The sequence below is a fragment of the Nycticebus coucang genome, chromosome 23 (genome assembly GCF_027406575.1).
Source record: "Nycticebus coucang isolate mNycCou1 chromosome 23, mNycCou1.pri, whole genome shotgun sequence".
Lineage (NCBI taxonomy): Eukaryota > Metazoa > Chordata > Mammalia > Primates > Lorisidae > Nycticebus > Nycticebus coucang.
The window spans coordinates 29,545,880-29,564,202 of NC_069802.1; the positions used below are offsets into that span (position 1 = coordinate 29,545,880).

The 18,323-nt window shown below is 35.8% G+C and overlaps 1 protein-coding gene across 4 annotated transcripts in view; it reads right to left on the bottom strand.

Moving 5' to 3' along the window:
- Positions 1 to 18,323, bottom strand: part of SLIT2 (slit guidance ligand 2) — a 363,506-nt gene that overhangs the window by 133,093 nt on the left and 212,090 nt on the right. For 3 of the 4 annotated variants that reach the window (XM_053577755.1, XM_053577753.1, XM_053577757.1), the window contains exons 6-9: positions 13,099 to 13,170; positions 7,120 to 7,191; positions 4,433 to 4,596; positions 2,221 to 2,359 (exon numbers count right to left, since the gene is read on the bottom strand). In XM_053577755.1, coding sequence (XP_053433730.1) covers positions 2,221 to 2,359; positions 4,433 to 4,596; positions 7,120 to 7,191; positions 13,099 to 13,170 — 447 coding nt within the window. The remainder of the gene's footprint in view (positions 1 to 2,220; positions 2,360 to 4,432; positions 4,597 to 7,119; positions 7,192 to 13,098; positions 13,171 to 18,323) is intronic. The other variant, XM_053577756.1, reaches the window with a different exon arrangement.

Genomic DNA, 18,323 nt, shown 5'->3' on the forward strand with positions numbered 1-18,323 from the left:
CCTAGAATAGTTCCCATTTGTAAGAGGGAGTTGAACATCAGTCTGACGTTTGCAACTAGGGGATTCGCTATAGGAGCCCCATTTGTAAGTGTGAATTGCATGTAAGTCTGATGTTTGTAACTTGAGGACCGCTTGTCTTTCCAGGCCTAGCTCAGGGGATACTTCTACACGAAGGCTTCCATGATTAATGTATCCTTTATAAAATGATTACCTATGCCAACTAAATCTGTTAATTTTTTAATTTCACACTCACAGTACCCCCTAGTTTTAGATGAGAAAACAGGCTTCCAGAGGACTAGTAACTTGCCACAGTCTCACAGATAGTAAATGGTAGGTAAATCTGGGGTTCTTGTTAAAATTTTCTGACTCTAGTTAACCACCTTAATCTTCCATCCTCCTTAAGCCCTCTATAATACCTCTGTAATACCTTAAATTGTTTATTTCCCTTTAATTTCAATAGATGTAAGGGGATACAATGAAGTTTTGTTACGTGGGCATGTTGGATAGTGGAGTGGTCTGGGCTCTGGGTATATCCATGACCAGAGTAACGCACAAAGACTTGTTACCGTGGGGGTCATTTCATAGTCTTTAATTTGCATGTCAAATTTGCTAGCCACTTGATGAAAGACCTCTGGAGAAAAAATGCTTGTGCCTGGATGGGTGAACATACTACTTCCTTATTAAAAAAACTCACTGTGTCCTTTCTACAATCTACCTCCTCACATCTAATATCTTCTGACGAAGCTTAAAGGTCCTCAGCAATCTGCAGCTTTACAATTAGATGCACATGTCGGGCTTTATTTTTCATGACGTACCAACATGAACCTATTGTTCTAATGAGGGTCAGTTTGCACGGTCTCTCAAACACAATGCTCATTGCCATCTCTGCTGCCAACGTTTCTCTTTCAAGAATGTCATCCACTCTTTCCAAATTGTACTGTATTCTCCTTTCAAGGTTCAGCTAAAAAAATTACTTACAAATGTCTTCTATAAGTGAAGCAGTGTCACAACAATGAAATTTGGATGAGAATAATATTATCATATGCCCACGTAATTTGGTGTCTATGTCAAATCTCTCCAGATTCTAGAGTTCTGCAGAGAATCATGTCTTTTGTTGCTAAGCACACAAAATTCTTCTTACTTTCCACATACTAGATACTTTAAAAGAATGGTAGTAGGTGTTGTGAACTAAAGTTTTTCTCATAGACAGTAAACTAGAGCAATTATGTTATTATAACAAGTGAACAACTGGCTAAAAAATTGGGCAGTTTTTAAAATAATTTTTTTTGGTCTACTTTGTATGCTTGTCACCCAAAGCTGTTCCTGTTTTTCCACCTGAGAACATCCAAAACCATTTCTTTAGTTACAATTTAGAATTGCCCTATAGAACAATACTCTGATAAGCTGAGCAGTTAAGAGGGGCTTTCTTAATAAGTGAATATTGAGATAAAGATTTTTCTTAGTGCTTCCATCCCCAGATGCTAAAAGCTTTCCATGTAACATCTCATGTGACTTAGTTATATCCCCATGAGGACACAGAAATTAGCAGTTGAAAACAAAACACATATGCAAGACAACACCTTATCAGGAGAATTTCATTTTTCACAGTGGTAGTTATTGGCTCAAATAGGCTAAAATGCTCACTAATAAAAAAATTATGCTTGATTGTACAGAATTATCATTTTTATACATTGCATTGAACTCTCCATCTGTATAAAACAGTACGATTGCATTTTAAAACATGAGCTGTTGAGGAGGCAGAGCGGCATCTGGTCCTCTTATTTCTATGGTTTATTAGAAATAAGAGGACCTACGGCTCTCTTCTATGGCTCAATCCCTCTTTGTATTCCCACCCCCACTGCCCTAAACCAGAAATGGATATCACCCGATCTCCAGACCCAAAAGGTTGGACTAGACACAAACTATCCTATTGTTCTTACTTGCCCTAAAAAGCCAAATAACATCTCCTCAAGGAAGAGAAAGTACTGTCATTCCTTAAAGTGTAGTCCTTTCCATGTTACCTGTGTCTTCCCCCCCAAATCCTAGCCACTCAACAAAGTATGTATTCAATTAAAAAGAGTAAGGGTCAGAACACTTCTGAAAGGAACATTTGACTAGGCTAATTGATCCGATGTGCCTTTCATAAACAGAATTTCCTAAAGAATAATGTTGGATTTACTGGCAGGTACAGGAATAAGAAAAAAATCTCAGGCCACGTACATTTCCGTGATGGTCTCTGGCAGATTCGTGGGGATCTCAGTGAGACCTTTCCCACGACAGTCTACGATATTGTTGCTGCAGGTGCAAGCAGCAGGGCAGTGCAGAACGCTACAGGAAGGAGCCATAAATGATTGGTGACCTAAAAAAAGAAATGAACAGCAATGATATTTTTCCTCCTGCATTTTATAATTGTAAAACATGCAGACTTAGCTCAAATAACAAAGCATGAGACAGAAATAAAGCTCTCTCAAAACCTGATCATAAAATGGTCCTATATTTCTACAATTTCACAATTTTAGGAGGCATGCACTTATATTCTCAGGCTAATAAAGCAAATGAGATAAAGCAAATGAGATTAAAAAAAACTGATCATAAAAGTGGTAATTTTTAAAACGTGAAAAAAAATAAAAAATAAAAACGAGAGACTAAATTCAGTTTTAAAATCAGAATTCTTTTCTAAATTATTCTGATTTCCCTATAAGGAGTAGCAATTTCAGACTAATATTCATTTCAAATAAACTCACATAGAGTTAGTTGGCTTAATTTACTTAATTAGGAAATTATTAAGACTTCCACCTTGATAGAGGATAACAGTTGGTCGAATTAAGGAATCATGTACCAACAAATACGGAGAAAAACCAGATAATCCTAAATTTGGCATTTGGATGGGTTCAAAATTACCACTTTTTTGAAGTTAGTATAATACTTCGTGTCATATCATTCTGTAATTGTTAATCTACATGATTCTTTTTTGGGTTTCTCAGGATGAAATTTTAGCATAGTTACCTCCAGGTATGCAATTTTTTACTATTCAGTGTTTGAAAACAAACTATTTTGCAATGAGATTTTATGGCTTGAAAGATGAACAACAGAATGTCAGCAGGGCTCTACCAAATAGGCGTCTGCAAATGCAGGTTTCTGAAGAACAGGGACCGCCCATCCCCCCTGCCAGGAAAGGCCACAGTGGGGAGGACAGCATCAGGAAGAGCCTGCTAGTTAGCTGCTAACCCTGGCGCTTTAAATAAGCTCTCAACCTTTGCAAAACTATCCTCAGTCTAAAAAAGAAACGTGAACTTGCCTTCTTCCTCATCTAGAAAACAGGAAAGAAAAAGTGAAGAGAGAAAAAAGTGGTTAGTAACGAACTGTTAGTCATTTCATTTTTTAATTTCTTAAAAAGCAATCAGACATCCTGAGAACATTCCATGCCATTGTAAGAGAATTTTGTTTAGGTTATAACATGTGTGGAAAAACCCAGAAAACTGTCGAAAAGATAATAAAATAGAATCAAGAACTAGCAATATCTCCCCAGCTTTTTAATTTTTTTTAACTATTTATGATGTATTTATCTGTATTTTAAAAATTTGTTTTATTTTATTTTGAATAATCATTTCTGAAGCACAAGCAGCCCTATATTCACAAAATACACATATCAAGGTTGATATACAAATATATTTATTTATAAAAGATTTATATATAAAGAATCAGATGCCTAAGTTGTAATCCTTGAACGCGACTATATAACCTTTGGCAAGGTGATTCTTCTTTATAGCATTTTAGTTTCCAATATAGAGATATCTTTACCTTTTTAATACAGATGTTCGGAAGGAAGTGAAATGCAATAAATATATGTGAAATACCCAGATTGGTGCTAAGCTCATGAAAAAACTCAGTAAATATTAGTTATTGATCTTAGACATAGCCCATGTCTATCTTTCTGTTTTCAGATTTGTTACTATAGCGAGTCATTATTTACTTTTAAATAGAATTGAGCCATAAACAGATGAAGATACAAAAAATTTACAACTATGATTGCATTTTTCTTTGAATTTCACAGCAGGGATCTAAGATTAGTTAAGCATTTTTCAATCATCAACTCAAGTAGTTATAATTATTAAAGTTTTTTTTTTTTTTTTTTAAAAAGGAGTCACGAGCAGAACCATAATATAAGAATTTCCTATATTTCCCCTGGAGTAAAAACTGAAAAAAACCTTTGATCATCATTTAGATGCAGGGAATCAGTAATCGCCAACCAGTGTACAAATGTCTTAGAAAATATTATTATTGTCACTAAAAAAGAGGGTCTTCGTTGAGTGATTAGTGCCTAACTGCACAGATAAGTGAGCAAAACGGAAACTTGGAAGCAGGCACTCCTCACACTCCTTCATGTCACGGCACACAACACAGGCGAGCACAGCCCGTCTTTCTTCCTTACCACTGCAGACAAATTCTCGTTTTTGAACCTCAGCTACATTATGGCCTCTGAGGTGGGAGGGGCCCATGCACTGAGTGTACAGGCCAACCCGAGGCCTCTGTCGAAGCCAGTCGGAGAGCCAGGCCAGGTGACAGTCACAATACAGGTTGTTGGAATGGAGTCGACTGCATGAGAGGAAAGACGTTTAAAGCAAGAAAACAGAAAGCAGTTAATTCAAAACTTGAACAATTCATTAATAGTAATATTTACTTTTCATTATTAACGTAGAAGTACACAGAGCTTAGAAAATTCCCATACAATGTTTTTTTTTTTCCCTAAAACCTAAATGAGCTTATGATCACAGAATCAAGTCTCTCTTCATTTGCACTGAGTTATACACAGAAGCTTGAAAATGACTCTAAAATTATTTTGCTTATGTCCATTCAAAAGAGTAAAGAGAAAAATACTCGTCCAAAGCAAATTTCTCTGTGGTCCCAACATATTAGAGCCAAGGTGGGCGAGGAGAAGTGATCAGAGGCAAGGGGAGGAGGCCAGTTCACAAAAGTTGCGGCTCCCAGTTTGAAATACTAGTCAGTCTTGCCATTATGAGCCTCTATAGAAACGGCTTACAAAATCTTTTTAGAGGTCACTTTCATTTTTTGCTGAACAAGACATAATAATAATTCAATATAACACACTTTTCGCATCCTTATTCTGATTTCCTTCTTTTGTTTGATCACAGAGAAAGGATTAGCTGCTCTGGCTGGTGGAGGCCTATGCTCAAAAGGCAAGGACTGAAATTAAAAGGCACACATGGCTGGGAGTGAAGGAATTAAGCAAATCCCCTCTATGTTGGCAGGGTCCATGCAAGATCATGGATCGCTTCCAAGTGGCAAATAGCATTTCTCCATTACTAAAATATCAGACAAATGCATCCACTAAATTAGGTAAATGACTTCAAACTGGCTTTTATGTTTTCTCAAACTAAGGAAAAGGACATCCAAGCTATAAATCAAGGCACCATTCCCAGAATCATCTACGACACAGTAATACCATTTTAGTCCTTTTTAGCTGATGTGTTCAATTCTAACCCAATAACAGTAATGGATATTAAAACATGGAATGCAGTCCAGAAAGATAATTGGACTATAAAAAATGGAATTTTTAAGTAGCAATAATACTATAGAATAACAAACCGACCAAAGCAAAGTGGGTTAAAGTTAGATGAGTGCTTCACATTCTCCTTGAGACTTTAGATATAGAACAGATTGTTTTGCATGAAAACAAGAAGGGATGTCACAGAACAAAAAGCTATGTTTGGGGGAAGAGTGGGCGACCTCCAGATTAGCTCATCTGGAAGTGACATGCCATCGTTTGGAAACATTCTATAGCCTTGTCCTCTAAATATTTCTGTCTTAAAGAAAGCACACGACAAAATTCCAATTAGATGTGCACAAATTGAAATGAGAGAAAGAATAAAAATTTTAAAACCAGATTAATAAAACAAACTAGTGAATTTCTATAAGAAAATAAGGGATGTTATTAAAATTTCAGATGACAGATGCTTTTCCAGTTTCAATGACTTTATTGTTTCAAGGATCGAAAGCTTGATCAATTTCTTTTAAAAAAAATTACCTAACATTAATGGAAAATTATAGTCTGAGTGAACTGGATTGTTAACACAGTCAGATTAGTCTCAATTTGATAGCTCAAAAAACCCCCAAATTTAGTTGTGTCTGAATACTTTTAGAATTCTTTTATTTTGGTAAGCCATGCTCTAAGGGAATTATAATGATGTGCTTTTACATACAAAGATAGATTTTAGTAAAGAAAAAATGGCATTAAGATTGGTATTGCTGAATTCATTAAGAAGCTGGTCATTCAATTCATATTTTTATTAATTAAAGAAAATAAATATAATGTGTGCAGGGCTAAGCTGTTATAAAGTGACAAATATTTTGAAGATCTAGTCAAAGTATATTTGCCCTACTTAAAAACACATTTTTTTTTTTTTTTCAAGAAGTCCAGTGCTTTGGTTTTGGTTCCAATCATGCCTTGCAACATATTTTTTAGGTTAAGGTGATTCTGAAACTCAGTTCAAGTAAGATTTACTCCTGAAAATGCTATAACTAAGTAGCCCCACTCTGGGCTTAAAGGGTTACTTATTGTTCAAGAGAAAGAAAAAGAAATAGCAGTAGCTAGTATTCTATTAGAGAATCATTTTTATTCACTGAAAATATCTTAATGTCCATCCCAAAAAAGATATTTTTAAATTTAAATGCTGACACAACCTTAATTATAGAAGCACTAGAAGGTGATACTGTAATTTTATGTTACAAAGAACGCTGGAGAACCAGTTTAGCTTTATTAGGTCTGCCCGCAGTACAGTCATAAAATCATAAGGATTTCCCATTTATCATTTCTGACAGCCAATCAAGGAGTCTTCCATTTCTTAATGAAATGTGACCTCCACGATAGTTCAAAGTAAATGTTTTATTTCTTTACTCCAAACTTCCCGCAATGCATATATTATTTAAAAGAGAGCTCTCACATTGCCAGAATAGTAGTTTGTGTCCTCAAATATCATATCTAGAACTTTCTAAAGTTGTGCTTTCTTTATCCACCTCATCAACTGGTGGTCCTTTTCTTTGCTTAGAAAAATGATATTGAAGGGAATGCTTAATTAAGATGATCTTGGGACTACTTACAAAGTCCTAAGTTTAGGCATATGGTTGAAACTTGCCACAGAAAGTCTCGTAATGTTGTTATTGTTGAGAGTGCTGTAAAAAAAAAAAAAAAAAAAAAACAATTTTAGTGATAAAAGTTAATTTACCATTTTGTACATTAATATAGAGAAAACTTTTAATGACTACGCTTATAAAGGACAAGAACCTGGTAGGTACGACCTAGAGAAGGCAAAATTTTACAGACTTGACAAATATATTTCATAATTTAATATATGATAAAATACATTCAGTTTTATTAGACATTTATTATATATACATGGTTTTAGTCACAGCAACTTAGACTATTTAGATGTCACTTTATATACCTTGTGCATACATGTCTGCTTATGATATCGGTTAGCAAATACACCTGGGATAACACAGTAAGAAAATTGGTACAATTACATTTCCTTGTAATTATTATTAATTATTAATTCACTTGAGTGAGCGGACATACTTGAATTCTCTAACTGAAATCTCATATCAACAGTATAGAATTATTCCTGTCAGGTCTTGGAACAGAGTCTTGCTAATTATTCTTTACTGTGGATACCAGCCACTGTTGAAATAGAAGTAGGAGGACTTACATCAATATGGGTATCGCATCAGGTGGCAATGAAGTGACATTCTGTAGCAATATATTAAAAAATTTACCTATTCAGGGTGGGCGCAGTGGCTCATGCCAGTAGTCCTATACTCTGGGAGGCTGAGGAGGGTGGAATGGCTGAGCTCAGAGGTTCAAGACCAGCCTGAGCCAGAGCAAGACCCTGCCTCTAAAAATAACCGGGTGTTGTGGCAGGTGCCTAAAGTCCCAGCTACTCTGGAGCCTGAGGCAAGAGAATTACTTGAGCCCAAGAGTGCTGTGAGCTGTGACGCCACAGCACTCTACCAAGGGTGACAAGGTGAGAATTGGTCTAAAAAAATAATAATAATAATTAACCTATTCTAACAGAATTAGAATTCTAATAGATTCTAACAGATTTTGTTTTTGCGGAATATACTGATCTTCTGGGGTGTTGTATAATAGTGATGGCAATTTCTCAAGATACAAAGAAATAAAAAAAAATGAGTGGTCAGGGGAGTTATGGTAAGTACAATCCCTGCTTTGTTCAAACGTTTCCTATTTTTATCCAACACAGCATTGTTAGCTATAGATTATTATTAATAACAATTATTATTATTTATACTGCTACTCATTCATTCATCTAATATGTCCTAATAGTATGGCTATTACTTCATGGCAATATAGAGTACTATGAAGATAAGTTGGGCTTAATTCCTGTCCTAAAATAAAGACGAATGAGATAAATTGCAAAAACTTAAGAGTTAACAAGGTGAAAATGAGATGGTTCCCCCCACCCCCAGCTTTGGAGATTCCTGTTTGTGGAAAGAAAATGATAGAACCATTGTCCCAGAGATGTGTGAGTGAAATGAGGAAATGAAAAGTCATCCTAAGAGGGGGAGACTGAAGATATGTCAGGGTGGTGACTGAAAAAATTGACAAGTTTCTGCAGGAGGTGGGAAAGACAGAAGCAATGGTCCGGGTAGGTGAAGTGTGATATCAGGTAAAAGTCTGAACGAGGGGCTGCAAATTCACTGGCCCGCAGAGGCCAGGCGAGGAGCCCACCGGAGAGGAGCCTACAGCAGGCAAAGAGGGACAACAGGCAAGAAAGATGGAGAAGCCGCCGCAGGCAGCTGGGGGCAGTTGTTGAGCCAGCAATGACACTTTCTCTTACATTAGGGAGCTAATGTTCAGCTCCACTGCACTGCTGACCTGGTGGGATGGAAGGCTGTCAAAAAATTGGATTTTTCCAGGGAACACTGAAAATGAAATCTTTTAGATCAATCCTCCTAATTTTTAAACACTGGCAACTAATTCAATATTCCAAAGAGTCCATGGATCAAGTCTGTTTGTGCTACAAAGAATAGCTTGGTAAGGCTGCTCTGGGCCAGCCGGTGGCTCTAGTTATTGATGGTAGCACATGGGCTGCTCAGAGGTTAAGGGATTGATGAAAACTTTTCAGTAAAGCAAGGTACAGCAGCTGCAGATCTGGGCACTGACTCTCTCAACCATCCAGTCTGCAGTGTACTGAATGCCATCAGAACTAATCTATGTTATTTGAGTGAAGTCACACAGGGAAAATAAACTACTTTATGCAGGACCTAAAAAGCACTGGATTAGCTGGCTCATGTTATCTAAAAAGCTGCTAGCATTTCCTGATGCTCAAATGAAAGGAAGGTTTTTTTTTTTTTCCAAACACCATTAAAATGCATTCTGACATTTGAACTAAAAAGTTTTATTTTTCAAAGGGATTTACCTTTCAAATGACCCCTTTTTCCCCACCCTCAATATTGATGCTGAGTTAATATGGCTAAAACCTTTAGATTATATAAAATTCTGAAATACACTTTTGGGGATAAAGTTTTTAACGTAATTCACATGCAGCAGATGTACATTAATTTTGAACTATCGTTTCTAACATTTCCATGCCAAGGAGAGTTTTCATCGAATGTGGAAGCCCATAGCTAGCAATTTGAAGTCTTTTCTCAAAATCTGAGTTTAAGCAAGACAACTGAAAAGAAATTATCTTGGTATTCTATGCAGTATTGATGTTGGCAAAGCAATATTGCTACTGATACTCAGTGTCCAAAAGATATGTGGACCCAAAGCACTTAAGGTCACTTTAAAATTAGTCATAACTAGACAGTAGAACCTCTGTAAGTTGACCACCCAAGGGAAGGTAAGAAACTGGTGAACATAATGGGGGAGTGGTCGACATAAGGAACTAGGCCTATTGTACTGATATGCACATATGGTAAATGTGTGGTGCATGAAAATTAGGTCAACATAAGGAGGTGGTCAGTGTAGGGAGGTGGACAATTAGAGAGGTTCTCTTGTAATTAAGTATGGTTCTATTACCTCTCCTAAGTATAGAGGTTCTATTGCTGACTAAGTATGATGAAATATATGTTATGGTTATGATCAATTCCTATTCTGAAGTGATACAAACGTATTTTGTACCTATTTATTTGCAAATACTTTCTCCTGTGTAATTCTATTTATATCCTCAGATTCAACATTTTCTCTTTGAAATGAGGATGCATTCAGCGCAAAGGACATCTTGGTGTGTAAATACAAAACCCACGCATTTATATCTTGCTTTAGTCTTTCTTAGTCCCTTTGTGTCAGGTTTAGGGCTTGGAAGAGAGTCTGGTGTTTAAAGGATATGAATCACCATGATTAAATTAAATTAAATTATGGCCATTCTGTGGAAAATAAAACAAAAGTGTAAAACCAGCATTTCAAGGGATATATTTCATTTCTGAGTCTAGTGTCCACGGAGGCGGGGTGGGGGATTGATCTAGATTTAGCTTCCACTGTTATTTCTGAGATGGTATCTAAATATTAAAGAAAAAAACGAGCAGTTAATTCTAAATCCTACCAACCAGAATTCCATAATAAACCAGTTTGCCTGTGAACATGCAAGTGGTAACTGTCTCCTTGCTTTCTCTACCTTGACTTTCACTAGACATTTGGGACTATATCCTTATCTCTACTCTCATGTATGTCCTAATCTACCTAATTTAACACATTTTCACCAGTGACCCAGGAGGATTCTCCCATCTTCTCCTGGTTGGCCTTAGGACTATGGTCATGTATTAACAAATAGCTCATGTGATTAAAGTTTTTACAGAATCTAAAACGCTGGGAATCTAAAATTCAATGTGATTTGATGTATATGAAAGTTAATGTTCTTTCATTATTTCCTTATAATCTGAAGATATATCCTAAAGAGTCATGAATGGTAAAAATAAGCTAAACAGTCAAACTTCTTTCTGGAACATTTATGAGCATAAAGTCTATTTTCAAAAATCCCGTGACCAAATATTTATAATTGGTGAATTTTTGATGTACTTGACAAGAGATTTGGGCTCAATAAATCCTAATCTTCTCAGTGCTTTATAAAAGTATGGCTTAAGTTCTTTATCAATTTATTTTTCTAAAACTTCTTTTTTTTTTTTTTTTTGGCAGTTTTTGGCTGGGGCCAGGTTTGAACCCACCACCTCCGGCGCCCTATTCCTTGAACTACAGGCACTACCTTTGCTAAAACTTCTTTAAAGTATGAGGATTTAACACAATTATACTATATACAAGGTAGTCATAAACTTCATGTGCAATTTAAATTGCACACAAACCCTGTGCCACCCTGTATATGAACTATAAATTCTCTCTATACGGGTATGTGAGGGAGACTAGAAAGCTGAGTAATTACATGTCTAATAATAATGTAAGCATTTTTTTTTAACTTAACAGTAAGTTACTTTGGATGAATTGAAAGCAAACTTTTCATAAAATGATCAGTCTCATTTGTGCTTCCAGTTGAGAACACTGATTAAAACAGATTTTCGGCTTGATCAGTTCCATTCAACTAAATAACTCTCATGGTGGTGTCCTCATATAGAAAGTTAAGTGACACTGACCATGATTTTAACATCAACCACAACTATGAAATCATAGATCTGTTCTAATTTTTCTGATTGGGAAATAGTATCAGTGGGTTTCATATATTAAAAATGACTCTAATTTACAATTTTAAAAGTAGTCTTATAGCTAAAAATAAAAGTTTTATTTTTGATGTTACTCTTCCTCCAAATTAATTTTAATCCTAATATTTAGCAATTCTGGGAATTCTCACATATCCTGTGAATCCTATGAAAAAAAACTTTGAATGTTTTCTTTTTTCTGTAGAAAAAGTTAGGCTGTTACCAACAGAAACAAAGGTGACATCTCATATAGTTAGAAGGCAGTATATATTTTTATATTTCACAATTTATCTCAATCAACTCATTCGTACATACATCTCTTAAAATAATTACGAACTCGGCACATAACACAGCTAGGAATTTTATTCATTTACTCATAATTAGAACCAAAACTACGTAGAAAATACTACCAAAATAAACCAGTCTAGTTGAAAGATTCAAGTTTTTATAGAAGTATATTCTGTTCCTGGAACTCAATTTGATAAAGCAAAGCAATGAATCTTCTTTTAACTTCTAACAAATGCACTAAAAATTAAAAATTTCCTTATATTTAATTCAATTTTGGGTTTCTGACTTAATTATGTCAAGAAAGAAATAAAACACAGAAAAATATTTTAATTTGGAAATAAATTGTAAGTATGTTCATTTTTATCATTATTGTTTTAGAATTTCATGCTAGAAATGTGAATCCGGCAATGTATAGGTGAATAAAATGTTCAGTCTCTATAGTTTCCATTAAAATTATTTTAGTTAAGTCAAAAGTCAATGCAGATTACTTAGTTGCCTCTAACCAATTTGGTCAGCCATGTCTACCCATCAAGAAAAGAGAGGGTGTCAATTACAATTCAAGTTTATGTGTGCATTACAAAGTCAGCCGTGAAGACTTCAAAATGGACCTAATGACTGGCTCATTCCTATCAGAAAGTAGATTGCAAAATAATCTTTAAAAAAAATGTTAAATCACCTTGTTAAAATACAGGTTTAAGCTAGAAAACATGTTTCCATTGCCTAACAACTATGAAATACACCAAATTAATCAGCTAGTAAGAGTTTTATTTTTGATGTTACTCTTCCTCCGAATTAATTTTAATCCTAATATTGAGCAATTCTGGGAATTCTCACATATCCTGTGAATCCTATGAAGTAGTTCACTATAATAGTTTACATAGAATCCTATGAAATAGTTTATATACTTTGCATGCCCCTAAATAGAAAATATTGCCTAAATATGCAGATCTGATTTGCAAAATTTTGCGCACATATATTCACACTCATCTTTGCATTTACCCTGAGTCATTTAAGGTATCTTTTAAGTGAACATTTTGACACAATGTTTGAAGCTAGCAGATAAGCCTCCACATTAATACTCTCTAGATACAAAGCCTCCGTTAAAAGAGTCAGAGAAATAGTACTTACAGCACTTCCAGGTCCCGGAGAGCCCTAAATGCCCCATCTTCAATACAGCTGATGTGGTTGTAATCCAGTTGCCTGTTAAATAGATGAGAAGAATCTGTGTAAAAGGGATGGATGGTAGGAGGGTTAGGTGATAGGAAGTCTCCTGAAGGGTCTGTGACGTCCTGGCCACGCTTACTGAAATGTTCTCACAAACACACTCAAATGTTTAGGAATGCCACGAACCATTTTGGCCTTGCTGCTGCCACTGAAATCTCTTTTTGTTCTGAACTGTCTGTGCAAATAGCAGCCCTTGGAAAGCTCCAGTAAATAATAACTGCACCTTATATTAAATGCCATAGGAATGCAATTTCATTACATCAAGAAAAGCTATCCATTAAGAGCTTTCAGCGTCATCTTGCTGAAACAATTTCATTAAGGTAAAGGACTGTAAATCACTTAATGTCACATGCACCCCCTCAGTGACCTAACAGAATCCATTTATCAGAGAAGCCCAGCTGCATGTTAATTTCACGATCCTCAGCAGGAAAGAGCCGGAGTACTCTTAGGGTTCCTTCTTTTAAAAGCAGTGTTCCTTGGAGAACTTCACATCCAGGCACAGAAAAATGTCGTATATATTATCTCCCTGCTCTTGCGAACCACAAATTCACTTTAGAAAGCTAACAGTTGTCCTATATTAAGCTTCTCTGTTCTCATAATTTGCATTATTTATCATTACATGCAAATTCTCTGCACTGTAAATACAACATGCTTTTGAGTTAAGAAACTTCCAGAGTCCTATCACTCTCTAGAAAGTAAGTTTTTAAGTTTCAAAAAATTAATACAAAATTGATTTCCTTGACATACTAATTTCAGCCAAAAACATTATATCGTTAAAACACGACATGTGTTTATGGTAAGAAGTTGTAAAGCTGTCCTAGCTAACTCTAAATAATACATAATTTAAACAAATGAATCCACTCTCATAGTTTAAGAACTCATTTGTTAAAATTAGTATGTTAATAAAAAAGGAATGTTCCAAATTTGGTCATGTCTGAATTTTCCTGAGGCTTGTTTTTGGAATTAAAATTTCCATATTCACATATGAAACCCGTCTATTTGGTTGAAATAAACAGCTAAGTACTAAATCCTATCTATACCATCTGCATTTTTCCCAAATAAACAGTTGTTTAACTATAGTAGCTTGATGTTTAGATGTATCATAATCACAGCAAAAAAAAAAAGTATTTTAATGCTTCACTTGAGATAGAAATGAAATGTTTCATGAAATAGTCAGGAGAGTTGTCAGATCTCTAAGCATTAGTGAGGAAATGCAGATAGACAGAAGTAAGACTTTGTCCCTGTTTCAAGTTTGCAATTCACCACAAGGGCTAATTCATACTTGAGGGTTTTTTTGTTTATTTTGTTTTGTTTTTGGCCAGGGCTGGGTTTGAACCCACCACCTCTGCTATATGGGGCTGGCGCCATAGAGCCACAGGCGCCGCCCTTGAGGTCTGTTCTTAAAGAACTGTTTGGGATTTTCATAAAATAGCTGTCTTTTTCACAGGCCAGTAAAGATGCAGTGATTTAATCCAGTTACTTTCAGAGGGTCCTCTTCAAATTTCTTACTAGAAATTATGTACATAGAGACTGTCTCATGAAATATTCATCTCATTTTTAAGAAGGTCTCTAGGGGACATAATCGTACACAAGACTTCCTTGATGTCATGCAAATAGTACAATCTAGGACATGCAATATTTAAAAAGGTGTATCCAAAAGAAGATACAATTTTATGGCTTTCATAAACCAAGGCTTTTCTTATGGCTAGTATCCATGCTCCTGTAATAGCCTAAAGCATCTCTACTCATTAGAAAGTAATGCAGAAGTATAATTTTATTTTCTAAGAAGATATTTAAAGCCTCATGATGTAATATGGCTACTGCGGTTCCAAGACAACACTTACATTCTTGAACACTTTTGATTTTTACAGATTAAATTCATTTCACAATTAAGTGAATAGCCTTTTTATTTTAAAGTGGCAAATATATATCTATACTACTATTCTCTAACCCCTTGAACAATTTATCAAAGCCATTTAAATTACTATAATGGCACAAAGTGTTACCCTTGACACACCACAAAAGAGAAATTGTTTCCAGACAAATTGGCAAAATCTTTTAATGCTCTCAAATTTGCCTAATGCAGTCTCTAGGTTAATCTGTAAAAGGGCGCGCTGTATGTTTGCCCATATCTTGTTATCCTTAGCTGTCGATGTATAAATCACTGCTGACACGGCTTCTTCTAAATCATACACACACTACACAAAGGGGAAACTCCAGCATGTCGGAAAGCACTCAAGCAAACATTGTCGTCCTACACGGGCTGAAAGGCAGATTACTTCCTTTATGCCAGCAGAAGTTGAGAGGCTGCTCAAAACTTTGGTAATTTCAGCCCTTTAACAGGGCTCAGAGTTACACATTTCTTCTGATTCTTAACAGACGTCGGCCTTGATTGGCACGAAAGCATTAAGGGTATTTAACTGCCGTAGGACTGAAGTTTTCCTGAAAAGTCTTCTGAATGCTGTCACATCTCAGTCCACATTTCTTCTCAGTACAGAGGTATTTCATGAAAAAATTTCCCATGTTCAAAGAACAATTCCAATCAAACAAGTGAATAATGTTTTTCATCAATTTGTTGATTGTGTGATAGCTAAAAGAATATTGGTGAAAAGTGCTGTCTTGCCCACAAGACGGCTCACAAGGATACTTCTCCCCCCAGCCCTCCATTTGTCTGCATACTCATGTGGTTCAAGACAAACAGTGTCAAAACGATACAAAGGCATAATTTATTTCAGGGTTTCTGGACTATCTTATTGAACCTTCTTTCTCTCTCCCTGCTGGCTCCCTTCTCACTACTTCTCAGGCACCATGTGCTTCTCCCTTCTAAACAGGAAAGGATCTGTTCTCAGCCCTGCATTTAGCGACAGGCTGACCTTTTTTAGATGTGATTTCCAGTTGTGCCATGGAATTCTTTTGAATTAAGGAAGTAGCAAGACAAAATTTTTCTTGACTTCTCCAAAAATTAATAGTTCCAGCTATTAAGCTAGACATAGGGTAAATCTGTTAACCTTTACTTTTTTTTTGAGTCTAACTCTGTTGCCTGGGTAGAGTGCTGCGGCATCATTCCTCACAGCAACCTCAAACTCTTGGGCTTGAGCAATCCTCTTGCCTCAGCCTCCCAAGTAGCTGGGACAAGAGACATGCCCACTTCACCTGGTTGTTGTATTATTATTATTATTTTACTTTTGATAGAGACAGGGTCTTGCTCTCGCTCAGACTGGTGTCTAACTCAGGTGATCCACCCACGTTGACCTCTTAGAGTACTAGAATTACAGGCATGAGACACCATGCCCAGCCAATCTGTTGATCTTTACAGAGATTTGAATGATAAGGGTACTAGGCAAATAGATACAATACGTACAGCATTAAGATGCTATCCTGCTACAAGGGGCTACTTCTTAAGGGAAGCAAAAAGAGCTTTTCTTATTTCTGGAGAAAAATAATGATAAAGCATAATAAGTGATTTCTTCCAACCCTCAGCTGACATAAACTAGCAAAGACTTTTGGGTTTTCTCTTCCCTTATTTCCTGACTCCAATCCTCTTCTTTGCTTCTGTCCAAATTCTGAATCTCCTCTCCATCTGATCCTTCAATCTACTCCTTGTGAATCTGTATTTTTAAGAAGTACTTGAATCTCACAAAAATGATGCAATGAAAACGAGTAATGTTCATGACTTCTCACAGCATGGATGCCCTATGATTCTCCTTCCGGTGGCAGAAGGAACACCTTCTTTGATCTTAGAATAACTCCAGAAGTCTTAAATTTCTCCTAACACTGGGGATAAATTTAATTTTTAGACAAAACAGGAGTGTGATGATGAAATCCAGACATTTAGAGGTATCACTCTGTGCCTCATATGCACACGATTTCTGAAGCTGCACGGATTTTCTTTAAAACTAAAAATAATTTACCCCAGTTTCAGAATTTTGACTTATTTTGAAGATGTGAGATAATATATAATGTTGCTAAATATAAGTTTTTAAAATAGGTAAACTAACTGATAAAAAGGCTAAACATTTGCTTACTTGGCATCCTGAAACACAAAGATGTCGCACTCTGTCATCTAAGCTGTCTCAGGAATTTCTTGTTTTCATCTTTTAAAATTTAGATATGTAGAACCGTATGGTTTGTTAATTACACACAGAAAGTGTGGATTAATAACACATGAAATTGCATTAATTTCAGGTGGTTGTTTCCCTACAGATAGTAGTAACTTCAAACTTCACTTCAGCATCCAAGAATAAGATCTTATTACTAATTTATTTTCTTTTTGTAAAAAGAAAAATGAAAACATAATAACAAATAAACTCATAATAAAATGTGTAAGATATCTCTAACTCTAAAGCAATAGAGAACATAAAAATATTTGGTTTTGACACATAATCTCACTCTACTGCCCAGGCTAGAATGCTGTGGCATCAGCCCAGCTCCCAGCAACCTCAAATTCCTACGTTCAAGTGATCCTACCACCTTAGCCTTCCAAGGAGCTGAGACTGTAGTCGCTTGCCACAATGCCTGGGTAATTTTTCTATTTTTAATAGAGATAGGGTCTCACTCTAGCTCACGCTGGTCTTGAAACTCCTGAGCTCAAGGGATCCTCTCTGCTTGGCCTCCCCCAAGGCTGGGATTACAGGTATGAGCTACTGTTCCAGACCTGGAATATAAAAATCTTCAATAATTTCTACATTTGCTGGAATCTCTCTATATCTCAGCAAAATCATTAGGACTATGCTCTGATTTTGATATGCTTTGCTTTGGTTTAGGTGCTAAAAATAGCTGAGTTCATGTTCATGTCACAACCGAAAGAAGAACATCTTCAAAGATTTAAGTTGACTTAAAACACATCAAATTGGTTAGGATCAATATGAGGGAATAACAGTATGTCACTACTGTATGGAAATCCGATAAAACGTATAAATCGCATGGGAGAAAAAGAAAACAGCTGTTAAATATACGGGCATGGTCCCTTCTATTCCTCCATTACATGTGTATAAAACCCAAGTCATACATGTCTTATGTCAATAGTGACTTTTTAAAGGGAAGTCCAAGCTTTAAATTATAATATATAGAGAGGATAGGAATAATAACAATTGTTTGTATAAATGAAGATCCTTGACAGAAGCTTCAGC